The following is a 21064-nucleotide window of genomic DNA, read 5'->3' as shown; positions in this document are numbered from 1 at the left end:
GCAGTCAAAGGGATTCCAGTCATTCTGGCGGCCCCAGACGAGTCTGTGGTATGCCAACAGGGTATATCCGGTAACGGATGCTCCCTGGTGGTTGCCTCTTTGGGAGGATCATCGGTTCCAGAGCCTGGTCTACCACCTTGGGTTACTGTCTCTGGCTGGAAGCCATGACTATAGTAGGCCAGCTTTTGAGAGGCGGCTCTGGTGTTCCCCACAACGTTGAAGGCTTGCAGGTCTCCTCTTGGAAGATATATCGTTGTAACTGGAAGGTTTACAGTGAGGAACAGAAGTATTTGAACACCCTGCGATTTTGCAAGTTCTCCCACTTAGAAATCATGGAGGGGTCTGAAATTCACATTGTAGGTGCATTCCCACTCTGAGAATCAGAAATTAAAAAAAAATTCAGGAAATCACATTGTATGATTTGTAAAGAATTTATTTGTCTTGCACTGCTGAACATAAGTATTTGAACACCTGAGAAAATCAGTGTTAATATTTGGTACAGAAGCCTTTGTTTGCAATTACAGAGGTCAAACGTTTCCTGTAGTTCTTGACCAGGTTTCCACACACTGCAACAGGGATTTTGGCCCACTCCTCCACACAGATCTCCTCTAGATCTGTCAGGTTTTCGGGGCTGTCGCTGAGCAATACGGAGTTTCAGCTCCCTCCAAAGTTGTTCTATTGGATTTAGGTCTGGAGACTGGCTAGGCCACTCCAGAACCTTGATATGCTTCTTACGAAGCCACTCCTTGGTTATCCTGGCTGTGTGCTTCGGGTCGTTGTCATGTTGAAAGACCCAGCCACGACCCATCTTCAATGCTCTGACTGAGGGAAGGAGGTTGTTGCTCAAAATCTCACAATAAATGGCCCCATTCATCCTTTCCTTAATACAGTGCAGTCGTCCTGTCCCCTTTGCAGAAAAGCACCCCCAAAGCATGATGTTACCACCCCCATGCTTCACAGTAGGGATGGTGTTCTTGGGATGCAACTCATCCTTCTTATTCCTCCAAACAGGACGAGTGAAGTTTAGAACAAAAAGTTCTACTTTGGTTTCATCTGACCACATGACTTTCTCCCATGCCTCCTCTGGATCATCCAGATGGTCATTGGCAAACTTCATACGGGCCTGGACATGTGATGACTTGAGCAGGGGAACCTTCCGTGCAATGCATGATTTGAAACCATGACGGCGTAGTGTTCTACCAACAGTGACCTTTGAAACTGTGGTCCCAGCTCTCTTCATATCATTGACCAGCTCCTCCCTTGTAGTTCTGGGCTGATTCCTCACCTTTCTTATCAGTGATACTCCACGAGGTGAGATCTTGCATGGAGCCCCAGTCCAAGGGAGACTGACAGTCGTCTTTAGCCTCTTCCATTTTCTAACAATTGCTCCAACAGTTGATCTCTTTTCACCAAGCTGCTTGGCAATTGCCCCGTAGCCCTTTCCAGCCTTGTGGAGGTCCACAATTTTGTCTCTGGTGTCTTTTGACAGCTCTTTGGTCTTGCCCATGGTAGTAGTTGGCGTCTGACTGACTGTGGGGTGGACAGGTGTCTTTAAAGAGCTCAGACAGGTACAACACTGTTTTATATAACCAAAAATTAAACATGTTACAGTATCCACTCACATTAAACAAATTATATGTGACTCCGAATTATGGTGTACATATATGCATTACTCCACCGTGCCAACTATATTGTGGTGTTTCCCATCATCGGGTAGGTGCATCATGCACTTACCTTCTTCCCTAACCCAAGAAATAGGTCATACACGCTTAGGGATGAAACCAAATTCTGTTTGTCCACTGCCGATCCTTAGTAGCTACTTCATTAGTTTTGGTCCTTTAAGGGAACATGCTCTCGGATATCCAGTGGAATTAAAGCGGAGTTCCACTCACGCTGTCAAAAAATAAATGTCAGCAGCTACAAAAACTATAGCTGCTGACTTTTAAAAAACAGCCACTTACCTGTCCCTCGGTCCCGCGGCGTGTCCCCTGCAGCCCCTTTCACTGGCCGTCCTGTATTTCAGGAGGCCGGCATCTTCAGTGTGGGCACCCGGCTGTGATAGCTTGCGGCTTTATGAATGGTCCTGTAGTATTCTGGGACCTGTCACGTGTCCCAAAAGACTACAGGGAGGGAGGGAGGACACCTTCCTCTTCCAATCACCTAGGCGATCGGACCAGACGTGGGAGCGGGTACCTGTCAAATTCGGGTACCCACTTCCCCCTCTCCCCACCCCCCAAAGGTGCCAATCCTTAATGGGGAGCGGGGGAGCAGTCCTTAAAGCGGAACTTCCCCTTTTCGATGGAGCTCTGCTTTAAGGTGTATATGATCAAAAATAAAGGGAATAGATCATAGTGCAACCCCATAAAATATGAACACTTTAATCAAATAAAAAATGCACTCACAAAGTAATGAATCAAAAGCATATCACAGCCATCAATCAGAATGGTTCCTCACATCAGTCCTGCTGGTTTGGGCATGACCGGAAGTGACATCACTAGGCTCCACCCAACATGTCTCATCACAGGTCACATGACTTCTTCAGGGTCCATTTTATAAGGTTCTGGATGTCCATCCATGTCCCTCCTCGATGGCTCTGGTGTTAGACTTTCTTTAACAGGGCACTGGACAAAACCTTGCCTTGAGTACAAATATGAATCAAGTTTCTGCCTTGACGTTTTTTTTTTTTTTCAGCGTCTCTTGGCCATGCACTTCCTGCTTTGCACCTTTATTCAAGGATTTCATTGTTTGGCACCTGTTTGCTACCTATTACCCTCATGGGACTTGATTTTGGTTCTCCAGAAGCCTCCTTTGGAGAATATTCGGAATATTTCCCCGCTTACTTTTTCTCAAAGAGTTTCCTCCTTGGTCGCCATTGCTTCTGGTGGGTGTCTGAACTGGCAGTCTTGTAAGTTTCTTTGTTTGGTTCTATACAATAATAAGGTTGTTGTTTATCTACACCTCCTTTCTGCCGAATGTGGTATCAGATTTTCACCTGAGGAAGCTGTCCCATCTTCCTTGTGTCCACAGCCGTCACATCCTATGAAGGTTGCGTTGCATTCCTTGGATGTGGTCCAGGCGGTTTGCATGTCCCTGTCCACTGCGACCTCCTGCTATTGGTTTGAATCCTTTTATGCTCATAGATGGCCCAAGGAAAGACTAGGTGGCCTCCTCTGCCACAATTTCCTGTTCACTTTGGCAGATGCTGGTTCAGGTGTACACTATTAAGAGGCGGATTCCTCCCTTCCCCGTTATGGAATGTTTCGTTGAGGTGATTCCTGTAACTCTGGCATTCTGGCATCTGTATCTCAGGTTTACAAGACAGTCACGTTGTCGTGCACACTTTTATAAATTTTTACAAGTTGATCTGATTGCATTTTCAGATGTTTGTTTTGGCCACAAGGATTTGCAGTCTGCTGTTTAAGGTTCCCTGTTTGCCCCATTAGGGATTGTTTGGGTGGTTGGCATGTTTGCCACTTGCTTTTTTTGGTTTGCCCACCTCTTGTTGAGGCACTGCTTTGGGATGTCCCTATGGTAAAGATTCAGAAAAGCTGTGTCAGTCAAAGAGTGTAAGAGAGAACTGGATTTTTTGTTCTACTCACCTTAAAATCCCTTTCTCTAAGTTAATTGACGGACACAGCACCCACTCCTCTATTGGCATTGATGCTTTCTGACACTGCTTTGTTACTAACTGGATTGCCTGAAGCAGAGAGGGGGTTTTATTCCGGAAGGAACTGCCCAAAGGTGATGCTGAGTTTTTTTTTCTGCTTAGTGCCTTACTCCTGTAGGTGGCGATATAACCCTGTAGTCAAGATTCAGGAGAGCTATGTCTATCAATGAACTCAGAGAAAGATTTTACAGCGAGTAACAAAAATCCTGTTTTTGTTGACAATTCACATTTTTTAAAAATGTGCTTTCAATTTATTTTTTTTCTTTAAGTTATAGTGCCAGATCTATAATTTGTTTTGTGTGATCAGCTAACCTAGCCATAATACAATTCCACAAATTCAATTGAATATTTAAGGATTTACACGAAATATTTTTAAAAATAATTTTCTCAACATTATTTAAATTATGAAATTCTATAAAATAGGTCCCACTGAACATGTGGGAGAGCTTTACTGTGCCAATGGTGTGTTATGTTCTCTGTAAGAGCTAACCTTATATTATTTTGTAGTTTGTGGAAAACGCTACAAGAACAGACCTGGCCTCAGCTACCACTACACTCACACTCACCTCGCTGATGAAGAAGGGACAGACAGCAGAGACCAGGATACTCGATCCCCATCCTCCCCTTCCATCCACAAAAGTGAAAACCAGAAACGTAAGTTTACATTTACCACCGAGTGAGGTATTAAATCTCTACAGTACTGACATTTCTATGCTCAATTGCAGTGCTTTCTTGTACTTTCTTTAAAATGTACCTGTGTTGTAATTAACATACAGCTGTTAAAGTTCAAGCAATAATACTATTTTGTACAATGATGAAGGATTCATTTATTTTAGAAGTGCCTTAATTAAAGTGATATTAAAGGCTATTTTTTTCATAATAAAATACAAAAAAAAAAAGATGTTATGCTTACCTACTCTGCAACAATATTGCACAGAGCCATGACTTACCCCCTCTTTGGTGGGCCTTCGCTCTCTGCTCCTCCTTTCTGTGGATGCCCCCTCAGCATCCATAGACACACATAGCAAGGCTCAGCCATGCCCCCTGCTCCCACTTCACAGGATTTGACTGACCGCATTTTTGCTCAGGGGGGTGCACTGTGATGTACGGGAGGGAGGGGGACTCTTGACATCTGATGTAAGGGGGGGGGGGTATTCCGAACATCTACTTATAATTATGAGAATAGTACAATTCTATGCCAGTTGAAAAGGAGGGTCACACACTGCTGGCATCATCCACAAGAAACAATTGGGAGACTACTCAGACAGAGCACCAAGGCAGAACCATAGTCTCCAATAAAGTTTCCTGTGGATGATACCAGCAGTGTGTGACCCTCCTTTTCAGACTTGCATCATCTGCTACAGGAGTGTGAGTGGGCTCCTTTGCAGTCTGAACCTGCCCTTCACAGCTTAACCACTTCAAGACCGGCCTATTTTTTTTTTTTATCTTTTTGTTTACATGTAAAAATCAGTATTTTTGGGGGGCAGTGGCCTGGAACAGCATGGCGTAGGGAGTACTTTTGGGAGCTCCGTCTGAGATTCATCCGTATCTGCTGATCCTGTACAATATCCTGCTTTCTCTCACTCTCGATACAGCCGCTAACCTCTCCTCTACTCTCCCGCAACATGTAACCACCAAAAAAAGCTGCTGACATTAGCGCCAAGCTGGATAAATTCCGACATAAAGAGAGAGACACTACGGGAGAAGATGGAACCGTTGCTTCCTATGCGGGGGAACCTGTGATCGCCAATACTAACAAGGTGTTGGAGGCAATTTCCACCTGCCAGAGTACCCTAACCTGTAAAATTAAAGAGGTAAAGATTGATATTTCCCTCATCTGGGAGGACGTACAAAAGTTTTGAGAACGGGTCACGGAGGTGGAAACACGCCTCAGCCACATGGACCTGCCGCCATTACAGGCTGCCACTGAACGCCTGCAGCACCAACTACACACCATGTTACAGAAGCAAGACGACATGGAAAATAGGCTCCGTAGGGGCAATGTTCGATTTGTAAGCCTACCCGAGGGTGCAGAGGGCTCAAATCCAGCTACTTTTTTGGAATCACTGCTTGCCACCACCTACGGCAGGCCAGCGTTCTCCTCCACCTTCGTGGTGGAACCGGCCCATCGCCTGGCCTCTATGCCTCAGCCAAAAGGAGCACCACCATGTACACTTAGTACACTTACTAAGTTCTTGAACTACCGTGATTGTGACACCATCCTCCGTCTTACCAGAGAAAAAGGAAACATTCCCTTTCAAAATGTCAAGATTGCGGTGTTCCCCGACTACTCTGCTCAGGTGCAAAAACGCTGCACGCAATTCGTGGAAGCTAAGCACCAAATCCGGATCCGTCATATCTCCTACACCATGATATTCCCTGCCAGACTTCAAGTTGTGGATGACGGCAAGGTTCACTTTTCTGAGGACCTGGTTCTTCAGCGAATTGTTTGCTGCCCTAGCAATTGAACTTCCCCCATTTTTTTTCGGGCTTTGCTGCTGTTTTTCTTTGCATGGTCTGCTTTCAGGTGGAGGTTATTGCATTATGTAATCTGCTCCTGCTGATCCGTATGCATGCATGTCTTGCACTCTGTTATGGCCAATCTCAAATTTTTTATGTGGAATGTCTGTGGTATGAGAGCACGGCCTAAACAAACTGCAGTATTATCCCATCTAAAATCTTTGAAAGCTGATGTGGCAGTCCTTGTGCAAACCCACATCACTGGCCAGCTTCAATTAGCCCTTAAAAACCCCTGGATTGGGAGGGTATACCAGGCCCCCTACATCTGTAATTCTTGTGGTGTTGCCATACTGATTGGTAAGACAGCTCAGTTTCAGCTCTTAACCTTGTACCGGGATCCTAAGGGTAGATTTATTTTTCTACATGCAATGCTTAATGGTATAAAAATGTTGATATTGGCCTACTATATCCCCCCCCCCCCCTTCCAGTTTGCAGTGTGAAGTGAAGACTTGGTGTTTATGGCTCAACATCCCACAGTCCCCACTGTGGTTCGTGGATTTCAATATCATTATAGACCCCAGTATTGATAAATTGGATCCTAACCCTTCTGTCCATACCCCATCTCAGATTATACTTAGACTTGGTAAAGTTTTGACAGAATTTGCACTGGTGGACACCTGGAGATACCTGCACCCCACGACTAAAGCTTGCTCCTGATTTTCCACTTCCCATACCACTATGTGCTGTATAGATTTTATATTTCTATCCAAATCACCTAATCTAGTGGAGGCGGGTTTTGCACCTCAGGTGTTATCTGATCACTCCCCATATTGGCTGACACTTCGACAGCCCTCCTCCCCATATGTGGAGACTGAACCTCTTTTGGTTGACCGTCCTCCCTGATCTGGAGTGCGTGCAGTCCAACTAGGACTATTTTTTTTTTTACCAACAACGAGGGTTCGGCTGACTACTGGATAGTATGGGACTCCTTTAAATCACACGCGTGCAGCATTTTGGCGTTCCGCATCTCTAGGTACAAGGCTGCATCCAGGCTAGTTATTCAGCAGGCAGAGGAATGCCTGCTGGACCTAGAACACTCTTTTCAGGCAGATCCCTTGGCTGAGGCTGCTTCCCTAGTGAAATTGCAAGCTCGCCTGGTTAATCACAAGCTTTTTAAGAAGGCAAAACAAATCATCTTTTTCAGTAGACAGAGAATATTTGAACATGGGGAGCGAGCTGGTCGATTATTGGCATATCTGGCACATCTGGATCTCAGGCCTCCTACTGTGATCTCCCTACGTGATTCCTCTGGTTCTCACATCACTGACCCAGATCTTGTGGCAAGGGAGTTTCAAAACTTCTTCTCCACACTTTATTCCTCCACTATTAGTCACACCCACACTGAGCTCATCAAATTTTTACAAAACATACCTTTGCCCTCTCTCACCCCCTCTCAAACTGCTAATTTGGAAGCCCCCATCTCTATCGAAGACATAACTGAAGTTATAGCCCACCTCTCTCCCTCTAAAGCACTGGGCTCTAATGGACTGCCTTTGGAATTTTACACTCAATTCCAGGACTCCCTCATCCCTCGCCTACACAGATTGTACCAGCATATCTACAAATCTGCCTCTCATCCTCAGTCGATGGGAGAAGCATTAATAATCCTTATACCTAAACCCGACAAGGATCCTCTACTCCCTGAGTCGTACCGCCCCATTTCCCTCTTACAACTTGATATTAAGATCTTGGCCAAGGCCCTGACCTGCATTTAAACAAAATAATTTTACATCTAATCCACCCGGATCAGGTCGGGTTCATGCCAGCTAAAAACACGGCATTTAATCTATGGAGGCTGTTTATGAACTTACAAGCTTCACATGACCACGTAGTTTTGAAGGTTATTGTTTCACTTGATGGTGCTAAAGCTTTCAACACGGTGAAGTGGGGGTATTTATGGGAATGTTTATGCAGATTTGGATTCGGGCCCAAATTTATTAAATGGCTTCAATTATTTTATCATGCTCCAACAGCAAGGGTCTTGGTTGGTGGTTGAGTGTGTGATTCCTTTACCCTTTCTAGAGGCACGCGCCAGGGATGTCCTCTCTCCCCTTGTTATATGCCTTAGCCGTGGAACCACTAGTCATAGCTCTCCAATTGCACCCCGAAATTCGAAGTCTGTGTTCTGGTCAACTAGTAGAAACGGTGAGCTTATGACATGCTCTTGTACCTGGAAGATGCGGGCCCTGCTCTTAGTGCTGCCCTTGGTCTTATAGACCACTTTGGACAATTTTCTGGCCTCAGAATAAACTGGGGAAAATCTCAGATTCTCCCATTGGACATCGGTGCTCCTACTGAGCTTTCCATCTACTTAGAGTAAATGCTATTACATACAGTATCTTGGGATTGTGATTTCTTCCGCAGGTGAGGATTATCTTTGGCTCAACCTCAAACCTTTATATTCAATATTGAAATCCAAATTACAGGCCCGGGCTCAACTTCCTTTAGGGGTTATGGGTTGTATCAATTTGATTAAGATGGTGCTCCTGCCTAAAATTCTTTATATTCTTTGGCATGCACCGGTATATTTACCATTGCGCATCTTCAAATGTCGCGTATGGGGCAATATGGGGTTTATGTCGCGTATGGGGCAATACGCGACATAAACTATTGTGGCAGCTCTTAAAAATCCCATGCGCCTGGGGGGGGGGTAGAGCTCCTAGATTTTAACCTCTACTATTTAGCTGCCCAATTGTCTTATTTTTTCCACTTAGATAAAGGGGATAAAGACCGTTATCTTGCCTTGGTGTGTGTTCCAGCCTTCTCTTGGGCTACTCACCCCTTTCAACTCCTATTAAAGGGCATGTGGGACCCCTCAATTATGGGTGGCCATAAGGAGTTGCTGTACCAACACTGGAAGATCTGGTTGCTAGCCTCCTGTAAGTTGCAACCCCCTCTATACACACCCACACCCTCTATGGGACAACCCGAACCTCCCTGAATTTTCATCTATGGATTAGCAGAGGGATTTTGTACGTTTCTCAGGTGTTCACCAGTGCTGGCAGTAAACCCTTTTAAGACCTTGAATCAGAATTTGACCTCCCCAACTTTATGCTCTTCCGGTATCTTCAGCTCTGACACCCATGCATGGCCAGTTTGGTGACACTATCCCTCATCTGGACTCTACAGACCTTATTGATGTGATTCTGGGTACAGAATCCATAAAACTTACATCCATATTCTACAATGCCCTTCTTCTACCTCCTGCATCTACCTCCTTGGCATATCAACTTAAATCCCGATGAGAGGCAGACATGGGGGTGCTGAATGATGAGATGTGGGAGGAAGTGTTAACCTGAACCAAATTGGTCTCCTCGAAATTGTCAGATCGCCTCACCCAGCTATATATACACTTCATAGAACCTACTTAATGCCTATTCGGCTATCTAGATACTGACCACAATACAGACCACTCTGTCCTAGATGTGAGGTTTCTGATGGTACCTTTTTTCATCTCATATAGTCTTGCTCACTCATTCAGGGATACTGGATTCAGGTGGTTCGGGTCCTCCATGATAGAATGGGTTCCCCCCGTCATTCTATGCCCTAAGCACTGTCTACTGGGTCTTCTCCTTGACTCGGAAACCGACAAATTTCAGACTATTTTCTTACAGGAAACTCTCTTTATGGCCAGATTACTAATTGCTCAAACTTGGCTTCGAGCACTGCTGCCTACATTCCGCAATGGGTTGCTGCACTAAATTGTATATTACCATAGAAAAGGGTTATTTATATGCATAGAGGATACCCTGTAAAATATAAAATTTAGGATAAATGGCTTGACTCCACATCCACCTGTGTTGTTTTTTTGGGAAAAAATACACATTAATGAATTTTAAAGCACAAAAAAAAATACTTAATTGTTTGGTAAAAAATAAAAGATGTTACACCGAGTACATAGATACCAAACATGTCAAGCCTCAAAACTGCGCATGCCCGTGCAACGGCGACAAACTACACAAATTTTATTACACATATTTGACGCTCTAAAAAACTTTTACCACTTTAGGTTTACACAGAAGATCTGGTGGTAGAATTATTGCTTTCTATCTGACTATCGTGGTGATAGCACACACGTACAGTGCGATCGCTGTTTACATACATACATATCGCCTTTCCGTATGAGTGTGGAGGGGCAGGGGGCACTTTAAGAAACAATTTTTCCAAAACTTCAAAACTTTCATAATAAAAAGCTTTTTCGGTCATACCTCTCTTCTGGGTCACAGGACTGCACTTACTACTGCACTCCTGTGACCCAGAATCAGCCAAAGGCAGAATAAAGCCTGCTGTCACTTGACATCATAGAACTGCTTCAGGCTCTGGAAGGATTCTGACCATATCGTCGAGATCCACCCAGCTGCCTTGTTAATAGCTGGCTCTGGCTCTCAGCTCACGGCTGAGATTCCAAGCCAGCTGCACCCACTCACAAGTGAGAGCTGGAGGGGCTGAACAGAGAGCAGTGACTAATAGTCATTACTCTTGCTCAGAGCTGACCAAGAACTGAGCAATCAGCAGTCATGTGATCACTCAGTTCTCTGATTTAGGGCCAGCAGGGAATAACTGCAGCATCAGACCAATGCTGCAGCATGGAGGTATGTATAATTGCTTTTTTTTTAATAACACCACACTTCTCCTTTAAACAAAAAAGGCCATGTCTACATTATAGGATTATTGTACGTTATGGAGTTATTTTAACATTTACTGGAAAGTCATACACACTATACAGATGGGACGGTGCTTTTATCCAAGATTCACATATTTGTCTAATTTATTCTTTTTTTTTTTTTTTTTTTTGAAGATATGTTTATTGAGCTTTTAACAACTCATAAAACACACCGAAAGGGAGTAGACAGAAGAAGGGGAGAGGTCTAATTTATTCCTAAATTAATTTTGGGTGTAAGTACTTATATAGAATACAAAGCATTCAACATGTTATACTTACCTACTCTTTGAAAGGGTTTTGCACAGAGCAGCCCTGATCCTCCTCTTCTTGGTTCCCTCGCCGGCGCTCCTGATTCAAGCAGCTTGCTCTAGGGGCACTTGTGCATGCTCGCTCCCGAGCCACCTCTGTATGTTTGAGACACACAGAGTGCAGCTCAACCCCGTCTCCCGCTCTCTCTTCACTGGCTGTAATTGACAGCAGCAGGAGCCAATGGCTCCTGATGCTGTGTCTCAGCCAATGAAGAGGGAGAGCCAATTCTCTCGTGCACATCACTGGATGGGTTCAGGTAAGCATAAGGGCTGATGGTGGAGCTGCACACTGAATAGAATGCACATAAAATGCATGAAGGTAAAAAAAACTTGAGCCTTCAGAAACCACGTTAAGTCGGCCATACATGGATCAAAATTTGGCTGGTTCAGCAGGGACTAACCGAATTTTGATCCATGTATGGGCTAGCTGGTTGTATCTATTGTTCAACGAGCCTGTCGGATTTTCCTTGAACGATCAGTGCCATTGGCTAAAGACAGGAACAGGTGGGGAAGGCTCCCTACTGGCAGAACACAATATCTCAGTGGGAGATTCCCCCATCCACATTGAATGAAGGGGAAATTGGTACTTTTTTTTTTCTTCATTAAATCCACTGGTTGAATGAAAAAAAAATTAATCATGTATGAACGTGTGAACAGAAGACCAGGTGGTGACCATGCAAACCTGGAAAACAGATGTTTGATGTCTATAAGTTCAGGAAGCACTCACAGATCTTAAACAATAAGCTTTTTCTTGAAAAGGTGGAAACCTAGCCTTAAGCTGATAGGCTCGAACAACCACCTGCCTGGGCCACTGCGAAATTGTCGATCCGAAAGTTCCCTAGAAGGGACATTTCTTTTGGTGGTATTTAATTGTATTTTCTGATTAAAACTGTACTGATTAAACGAAAATCATACGATCTGGTATCATACGAGGAAAATTTTCGTGCTTTGTCCCTTCTCATAATTTCAGACGAAAGCTGTGTACTGATGATCAAATTATTGTACGATCGCTTTGAAAGCAGTATTTGTTGTACGATTTTCTGATCGTGTGTGCTACTCTTTAATCTGCATTACTCTGCCAGTTGTATTATACCTGCTGTACTGGACTGTAAAATTATGTCAGGATAAGAATGGGAGTTCCTATTACTTGTTTTTGAAGATACATGCTCTAGGACTGTTTTTTCTGCTCCTGAGTTCTATGCTTAATGAGTCATAGACCTACAAGTATTATGGGATTGATTTACTAAAACTGGAGAGTGCAAAAGCTAGTGAAATGTGCATGGTAGCCAATCAGCTTCTATCTTCAGCTTGTTCAATTAAGTTTTGACAAAAAAAACCCCCATGGAATCTTAATGGTTTCTATGCACAGCTGTATCAGATTTTGCACTCTCCAGTTTTAGTAAATCAACCCCTATGTGTATATCAGGTATTGGAACGTGGAATATGCACACCCTTATTTAGCAAATAAAGGATCAGGGTAACAACCCTGAAGCATGCACCTTAAAATACAAGTAAGCAAGGGCAGCTCCCATTCCAATCCTTATAGATTCTCTATATACAGTTGATGCAGGCATTCTTTTCTGTCTCATAGTTAAGTTAGCTTGATATACTGCTCTTTAGGCTTCACATACACTGTGCTCCTTTGGATGCCGTATTTCTGTAGAGGAGAAAAGCCGCTTAAAAAAATTCTGTAAATGCCACAGTTTTTACAAGCGCAGGCATTTTTTTTCTGCAGTGTGCATGAGGCCTAGGATACTGTTGTGACTTTAGGCATGTCTGGTCTAGATTTGGATAGAAAAGACTTGGTTCATTTAGGGACTTAAAGGAAACCTACTCTTTTTTTTAAATCTATAGGCTGTCTAGGACTAGCACACATGCAACTGCTTAATGAGTTTGTAACCTAAAACAAACACATGCAACACCCTTCCCTCCCTGCCAAAAAAAATTATATACTGCCCTGGCTGTCATCAAAATACAGCACTAACATTTTTGGACTTCTGTTTCAAATAATGAGAAAGTCAGTAAGACTTCTGCAAAAGTATCAATATATTCCTACCTTGTAATAAAAAGGAAACAGACAGGTAATTACATTGACCCTCTATCTTAGGCAAGCTGGCCTAGCTGCAGGCACACTGTCTGTTCTATTTGATTAAAGAATTGTTTTATGAGGACTAAGCCTCCTTACATGAATACAGCCTCTGGATAAACCTAGCTTGATTACTACAATGGCAGGTGACATGTACAGATAACAGCATGACCCTTCCTAAGATAATATTTTTAGCTTCCAAGAAAGAATGATTACTTTAATTTTTTTTCATTGGGTGTTTGAATTCAGGTTATATTTATGCTGGTAAATACACCTCTTATGTGTAACAAAACAAACAAACAAACAAAAATGAGAGCATAGTTTGAAAATGGGAGGTTGAACCATGTTTACCTGTCTTGTATCTTTCCTAAAATACTAGGTATACCTAGTTTAAAGGCCAAGTTCACCTTTGACACGTTACATGTACCTCCTGTATTTAGGGTGGAACATGTAACATGTTCCAGCTCATGCCTCCTCTCCCTCCAATCCCCCCTTCCCTATGACAGCAGGCGGGATCTTCTCCCCGCACCCACTATCACAATTTAAAAAAAAATAGCCATGTGGGGCTCCACCCACACAGCCACATCTTTCATTTACAGAGTTCTGTGAATGAACTACAATGACCATCAACCACCGTGGCTGACAGCTCATAGTTCTCAATGAACTGTGAGGGTGCTGATAAGCGCTCCTGTAGTTCATTGATTCTTCCTGCAATTCAGTAAGTGCCTGCTTTTACGGGAGGTGCAGACAGACAGTAGTGTATTGAGAGTTTGCAGGATCCTAGCAACGCACCCATGATCGCGGATGCAATTCTTTACAAACGCCAGTGTACCTGCAAAAATATCTGCAATTATTTATTTTTTAACCATTTCAATACTGGGCAATTTTACACCTTCCTGTCCAAGCCATTTTTCAGGTTTCAGCGCTCTCACACTTTGAATGACAATTGCGTGGTCATACAACATTGTACCCAAACTAAAATTTTATCATTTTCTTCACACAACTAGAGCTTTCTTTTGGTGGTATTTAATCACCACAGGGGTTCTTATTTTTTGCTAAGTTAACAAAAAAAGACCAAAAATTTTGAAAAAAAACACGTTTTTCTTTGTTTCTGTTATAAAAGTTTGCAAATAAATAATTATTCTTCATAAATTTAGGCCGAGATGTATTCTGCTACATGTCTTTGGTGAAAATAACCCAAATTAGGATGTATTGTTTAGTTTGTAGGAAAGTTATAGAGTTCACAAACTATGGTATAGATCTGAATATTGATCAATCCTGAAGTACTGACAGCCAATCTAATCTCTTGAGGTCCAAGAATGTCAGAACAGTACAGATATCCCCCAAATGACCCCTTTTTGTAAAGTAGACAGTCCGACGTACTTCATAAGAGGAATGGCGAGTTTTTTGAAGTTGTATTTTTTTTTACACAATTTGCTTATAGCAAAGAATTACTTTGCTATAAGCAAGCATTTACCTGAATGACATCGATTCATTCAGGTTTTTTTTTTTTTTTTGTGCTTAGCTGTGATTTGGCCACAGCTAATCACATGACATGTGCATGTGACCTGCTGTGACTATTCAAAGCTAGACACTAGTATACAATGGATGTCATGAATGAAGCCATCCATTGTATACAACTGTCATGTGACCTGCTGTGATTGGTCACAGCAGGTCACATGGTACCAGCAACAGGGGCCGGTAGTCAGATCTGTCATCGGCCGTGTCCGAGGTACACGGCCGGTGATAGATCACGCCGCTGCGCGGCTCTGCAACCGCGTGAACTGCGCATGTGCGCGAGGATGCCAAATGGCGTACACCCCGGAAAGCTAATGCATTTTTGCGGCCGCCAAACGGCTATAGGCCGGGCGGCTAATGGTTAAAGTTGAACATAGGCTTTAAAACAAAATACATAAATACAAAATCAGGTATAGAAAAGGAGCCAAGAAATGCTTGCATTAAAAAACATGAATTCATGGGACACATTTTATGCTGCTCTGATAGTTAAAGTGGTTGTAAAGTCCATTTGTGTATGTTTTACCTACAGGTAAACTAAGGTAATAATGCTCACCTGTAGGTACTATAAGTATCTCCTTAATGTGCACCATTGAGGAGATATTTACTTGTGTAGCAGCTGGTGACGTCACCAGTTTACTACCACTTTAAGAAATGTATATTATTTTACTAGCTGATCTTTGAAGTCTTTAATTACATGCTCTGTGACAGAATCTTGGAATTTCTTTAACTGATAACACAGTATATAATACCAGTGTAAGCAACATTATATTAGGTATTTCATTGAAGATCTGCCAATTCAGACTTTCATTCCCCAGCTGTCATTTTGCAGTGCAGGTTTAGGTTTGGCTGCTTTTGCAGAGTGTCTTAGTTCTTAAAATGAATGCTGCAATAAATAAGCAGTCCACTAATATACAGTATACTGGTAGCATAGCATTTTGGCAAATCAGATATTGATAAACAGAAATGAAAAAGAAGGTAAAATATGGGTGTACTAAAACATGTCCATTCAACCTTGGGCAGGTCAGCTTCATGTGCTGAATATGAACACTATAAGTAAAGCATCAATTTCTTGATTTATATAAATGACCGTGTGTGGTCTACTGCCCAGGAAAGGTTAAAAACAGACCCAGCACAGACCTCAGCTAAATAACATCTCTCCTTGCTTTGGACACTTAATTCATAATATGTTATGAAAGATTACACTGTATGTGCTGCCCCTTGTTGCTGATCTTTTACTGAAGGTTGAGTTTTATCAGCAGATTCAGAATGGCTGCCTGGAATGGTTTGCACAACAGACAAAGTAATGACAGGTGGCAGCATCCACGGGTGCCGGTTACCATGACAACATGCCAGACTAGTGCAGGCTGGGGGCCTATCATGCGAAAAAGAAAATCAGCATGACTTCTCCTAGGCACAAATTGGACACCATGCAAGCCACAGGAAGCCTGGCTTGAAATGCATAATACATTGAGACATATCTCAGGACTCATTCTTCCAACCAACAAAATCTACAATCCATACAAATCATAATAAAAATACAGAAAACAATGCAATATTCCCAGCAGGACAAATTAAATCAAGAATGCAGTTGTTAATTGTGGCAGTAAATATGTAATTGTTTTACATGTGCAAAGGTGACTAATATGCTTCCATTACCACTCTTATTTCACCATCCACCTATAGCAGATATTCACAGTGGAAGAAGAAACTAGGTTCAACGCATGCATTGCTCACATCAATCAACTACACATCAAGACATTTAAAACCAACTGAATTGATGAGGAAGTGCAGATTCATTGAATAAGTGGCTCTCTGTGGTTTAAGCTACACAAGTAACACAAAGAAGCAAACTATTGCATATAATACAATGTTGAATGATCATACAGAATTACATCACCATTTGGTTCCCTTCACAGGGCCATTTAGATACAGCCACCGGATTTCAGCAACAAGAATCAGCAGATTCTTGTGGCTGGAATGATCAGGGCTTGCAAATAAGTCACTCAGCCTGCAGTCCTGGCCAAAATGTTTTGAGAATCACACAAATATTAATTTTCACAATGTCTGCTGTCTCAGTTTTTATGATGGTAATTTGCATATACTACAGCATGTTATGAAGATAGATAAGAAGAACTGCAATTATTTGCAAAGTCCCTCTTTACCATGAAATTGAACCTAATCCCAAAAAAGAACATTGCCATTGCATTTAAGCCCTGCCACAAAAGGGACCAGCTGACATGTCAGTGATTCTGTCATTAACACAGGTGTCAGTGTTAACATGGACAAGGGTGGAGATCACTTTGTCAAGCTGATTGAGTTAGAATAACAGACTGGATGCTTTAAAAGGAGGGTGGTGCTTGAAATAATTGTTCTTCCACTGTTGACCATGGTTACCTGCAAGGAAACGTGCAGTCATCATTGCTTTGTACAAAAAGGGATTCACAGGTAAGGATATTATTGCTACTAAGATTGCATCGAAATCAACCATTTATCGGATCATCAAGAACTTCAAGGAAAGAGGTTCAATTGTTGTGAAGAAGACTCCAGGGTGCCCAAGAAAGTCCAACAAGCGCCAGGACCATCTCCTAAAGCTTATTCAGCTGCAGGATTGGGGCATCACCAGTGCATTTTGCTCAGGAATGGCAGCAGGCAGGTGTAAGTGCATCTGAACACACAGTGACGCGGAGACTTTTGGAGGATGGCCTAGTGTCAAGAACAACAGCATAGAAGCCATTTCTCCCGGAAAAACATGAGGTCCAGGAATTGGAATGCTGAGGACTGGGGTAAAATCATTTTCTCTGATGAATCCCTTTTCCCATTGTTTGGGGCATCTGGAAAAAACCTTGTCCGGAGAAGAAAAGGTGAGCGATACCATCAGTCCTGTGTCATGCCAAGAGTAAAGCATCCTGAGACCATTCAAATGTGGGGTTGCTTCTCAGCCAAGGGAGTGGGCTCACTTACAATTTTGCCTAAGAACACAGCCATGAATAAAGAATGGTACAAAATAATCCTCCGAGAACAACTTCTCCCAACCATCCAAGAACAGTTTGGTGTCAAACAATGCCTTTTCCAGCATGATGGAGCACCTTGCCATAAGGCAAAAGTGATAACTAAGTGGCTTGGGGAACAAAACATTGAAATTTTGGGTCCATGGCCAGGAAACTCCACAGAACTTAATCCCACTGAGAACTTGTGGTCAATCCTCAAGTGAACCAGAGTGCGAGTGAACAAAAAAAACCCCACAAATTCTGACAAACTCCAAGCATTGATTATGCAAGAATGGGCTGCCACCAGTCAGGATGTGGCCCAGAAGTGGATTGACAGCAGGGCAGGGTAAATTGCAGAGGTCTTGAAAAAGAAGGGTCAACACTGCAAATATCGACTCATTGCATAAACTTAATGTACTTGCCTTAATGTACTTAATGTAATTGCCAATAAAAACCTTTGCCACTTATGAAATGCTTGTAATTTTACTTTAGTATATCATAGTAACATCTGATAAAAAGATCTAAAAGCACTGAAGCAGCAGACTGTGAAAATTAACATATGTGCCATTCTCAAAACTTTTGCCCAGGGCTGTATATATAAACGAATGACAGCAGCCGCCACTGTTCACATGTAGCTGACCACAAAGCAACTGGTTAGGGAAGGATGTCCAAGCCTAGATGCAGTCAGCTGTCTTTAGTTTACATAGGCGGACTAGACACTGCTATTTGCATGCGCCGGTCATTCCAGTCAAGAATCCACTGATTCTTGCACCTGGAATCTGGTAGATACGTCTAAACAGCCATGTGAAGGAAGCCTTAGATGCTACATGTGTAGCTTACAACATAGCAAGCCATATTTTCTAATTGTTTAGCTATCCACTGCTTGCCCTTAGTGACTGATCTCGAGTGAGATTAATAGTGCATTTGGGCCCAAAAAAATAGTTAAAAAAAGAAGAATCACCCATGTAGCTTTAGCCTAAAAGACAACATTTCAAAGCTAGTATTTTTGCACTTTTCCCCTAGTTTAGAGATTTTATACAGAAATTATTTATTGTTATATTAGCCACATGATAGCATGGTACGTTCAATCCATTAGAACCAAATTATGTTTATGCATGGTTTCAGTTTATAAACTAATAATTTTCAAGGCCTAATAGTCATCTATGAAAATATTTCAAACATAGGATCAAAACTATAAAACATAGCTAACATATACAAGTAGTAAAAACAGACTGTGAAAGTTACACCAGTATCATAGACCAGAAAATCTGCCTCAAAATATCGCTACCATGGCATGCCATAGATATCTTGGAAGAAAAGACAATCTGCCATGTTGTTCATCCGGGGGGTGAAGTAACATGACTGGGTTCCTGCTGTGGTCATAGAAATGCACTTTCCTTGGATAAGAAAGGCAGATATGTCTTAGTCTTTTCTGTGCAGCCACAGACACAATTTGACAAGTGGACTTAAGCTGGTCATCAACAACAGATGGAAGAGAAACATGCAGCCTTAGGGCTTGTGTCAACAAGCTCTTGTTTTGCAGAAGACAGGTTTAGCATTCCAAGACAAGTCTTTGCAAATGCAAAATCTACTTGAAGAAGGTCAGAAAGAGGTCAACTGCAGGTCAAATGCACCTGTCATTAAATTCTTAATAATCTCAGAAGCATCTCAAATTGAGCAGCACAAGCCTGATGTCACAGGCCTGAAATCTGTCAAATGATTGTGTATGAACAGTTAACTTATACATATTAAGTGTACCTGTTGATACAGTGTTTCATGTGTGAGCGAGAATAAACTGTGTGTGCCAATGCATGTTTTAAACACATATCACAATGCATATTGGCATTCAATTCAACGGAAAATGCATCTTCAAAAACAGATAAATATGGTTCTAGCCTTAAAGGCAGAGATGGTATTCATTATAAATGTACTTTTTCCAGCTCGGAAAGGTTCAGATGGTGCTATACTTTCAAACAACTACTGTGACTTCTGCCTCGGAGACTCAACCATGAACAAGAAGAGCGGACAACCTGAAGAACTTGTATCCTGTGCTGACTGTGGACGCTCTGGTAGGTCAATCCTCTTTCTGCTCTGATTCTCTTCTAAAAGATTTGCAATGCATGGAATTGTGCCTGCACTTGAAAACAAGTGAATGCATTAAATGTTCAAAAGAACTCATAAGTTGTTTGGCCAGGCTGCTTTAAGTCTTTAGAGATGCAAAGTTCCTAGAGGGCAAAAGCGAAAACAGATTTTTTTCCCCCCCTTGTTAAGTTAATGCTTATAGCGAATCTGATTAGTAACATCCTATTATATGGACCAAAAATATTCCTATAAGACAACTACAGGAAAAAAAAAATCACAAAACACACACACACACACACACACACACACACACACACACACACACACACACACACACACAGGAGGCTCTCTTTCCAAACAAAAGAAGCCTTTCTAGAACATATAAATTTTATGTGCATGTCCATACAGAGCCATGGAGTTAGCAGAAATATGCATGTACTTAATAACCAAACACTCCTTCCCCCCAAAAGAAAAAATACATTTGCAACGTGTGTGTTCCATTTAATAATGCATTTCCAAGACATAGATTAATCACTTAAGGTCCACCCTATAGCAGTTTTACTGCTCCAGGGCGGCCCTTCTGTGCAAAATCGTGTATATATACACTTGATTTTGCACTTCCGCCATAGAAGGACACGCGCGCACCTCTGGCAGATCGCTTCCACTGTAAACACTCACAGCATAAGCCAATCTGCGAATGCTGGTGAACGGATGTCGACCGGCACCCGCCAATGTTCGGGCAGGACACAGAACAGAGCTCTGTTCTGATGGGGGGGGGGGGGAGTGAAGGTTCGTGTGTCCCTGCAAAGCTGGGAACACGATCCTTCACTTTCCCTAGTAAAAGCATCACCTAGTGTACAGCAAAGTACATAGCTGGGCACACAGTTAATCCTTTGATCACCCTAGATGTTTAACCCCTTCCCAGCTGATGTCATTAGTACAGCATCCGTGCATATTTTTAGCACTGATCACTGTATTAGTGTCACTGGTTCCCACAAAGTGTCAGTGGAAAAATGTCTGCCATAATATCGCAGTCCTGCTATAAGTAACTGATAGCTGCCATTACTAGTATTAAAAAAAATTAATTAAAACAATTCCAGTATATGTCCCATAGTTTGTAGACGCTATAACTTTTGTGCAAACTAATCAATATACACTTATTGGGATTTCTTTTACCAGATATATGTAGCAGAATACATTTTGTCCTAAATTTATGAAGAAATTAGATTTTTA

The 21064-nt window shown here is 42.3% G+C and overlaps 1 protein-coding gene across 8 annotated transcripts in view; it reads left to right on the top strand.

The window, feature by feature from the left end:
- DPF3 (double PHD fingers 3) overlaps nucleotides 1-21064 on the top strand; it is a 455271-nt gene that overhangs the window by 367838 nt on the left and 66369 nt on the right. For all 8 annotated transcript variants that reach the window (XR_016314150.1, XR_016314149.1, XM_089686861.1 and 5 more), the window contains 2 exons: nucleotides 4175-4321; nucleotides 19690-19818. Coding sequence is in view for 6 of the 8 variants with exons in the window: in XM_089686861.1 (XP_089542987.1) it covers nucleotides 4175-4321; nucleotides 19690-19818 (276 nt within the window). In the remaining 2 variants the exon portion in view is untranslated. The remainder of the gene's footprint in view (nucleotides 1-4174; nucleotides 4322-19689; nucleotides 19819-21064) is intronic.

The sequence above is a fragment of the Staurois parvus genome, unplaced genomic scaffold (genome assembly GCF_062004578.1).
Source record: "Staurois parvus isolate SC_StPar_1 unplaced genomic scaffold, SC_StPar_1.0 ptg000414l, whole genome shotgun sequence".
In the NCBI taxonomy this organism is placed as follows: domain Eukaryota; kingdom Metazoa; phylum Chordata; class Amphibia; order Anura; family Ranidae; genus Staurois; species Staurois parvus.
The sequence above is the reverse complement of the archived record's forward strand: the minus strand, read 5'-3'. Positions and strand labels throughout refer to the sequence as shown.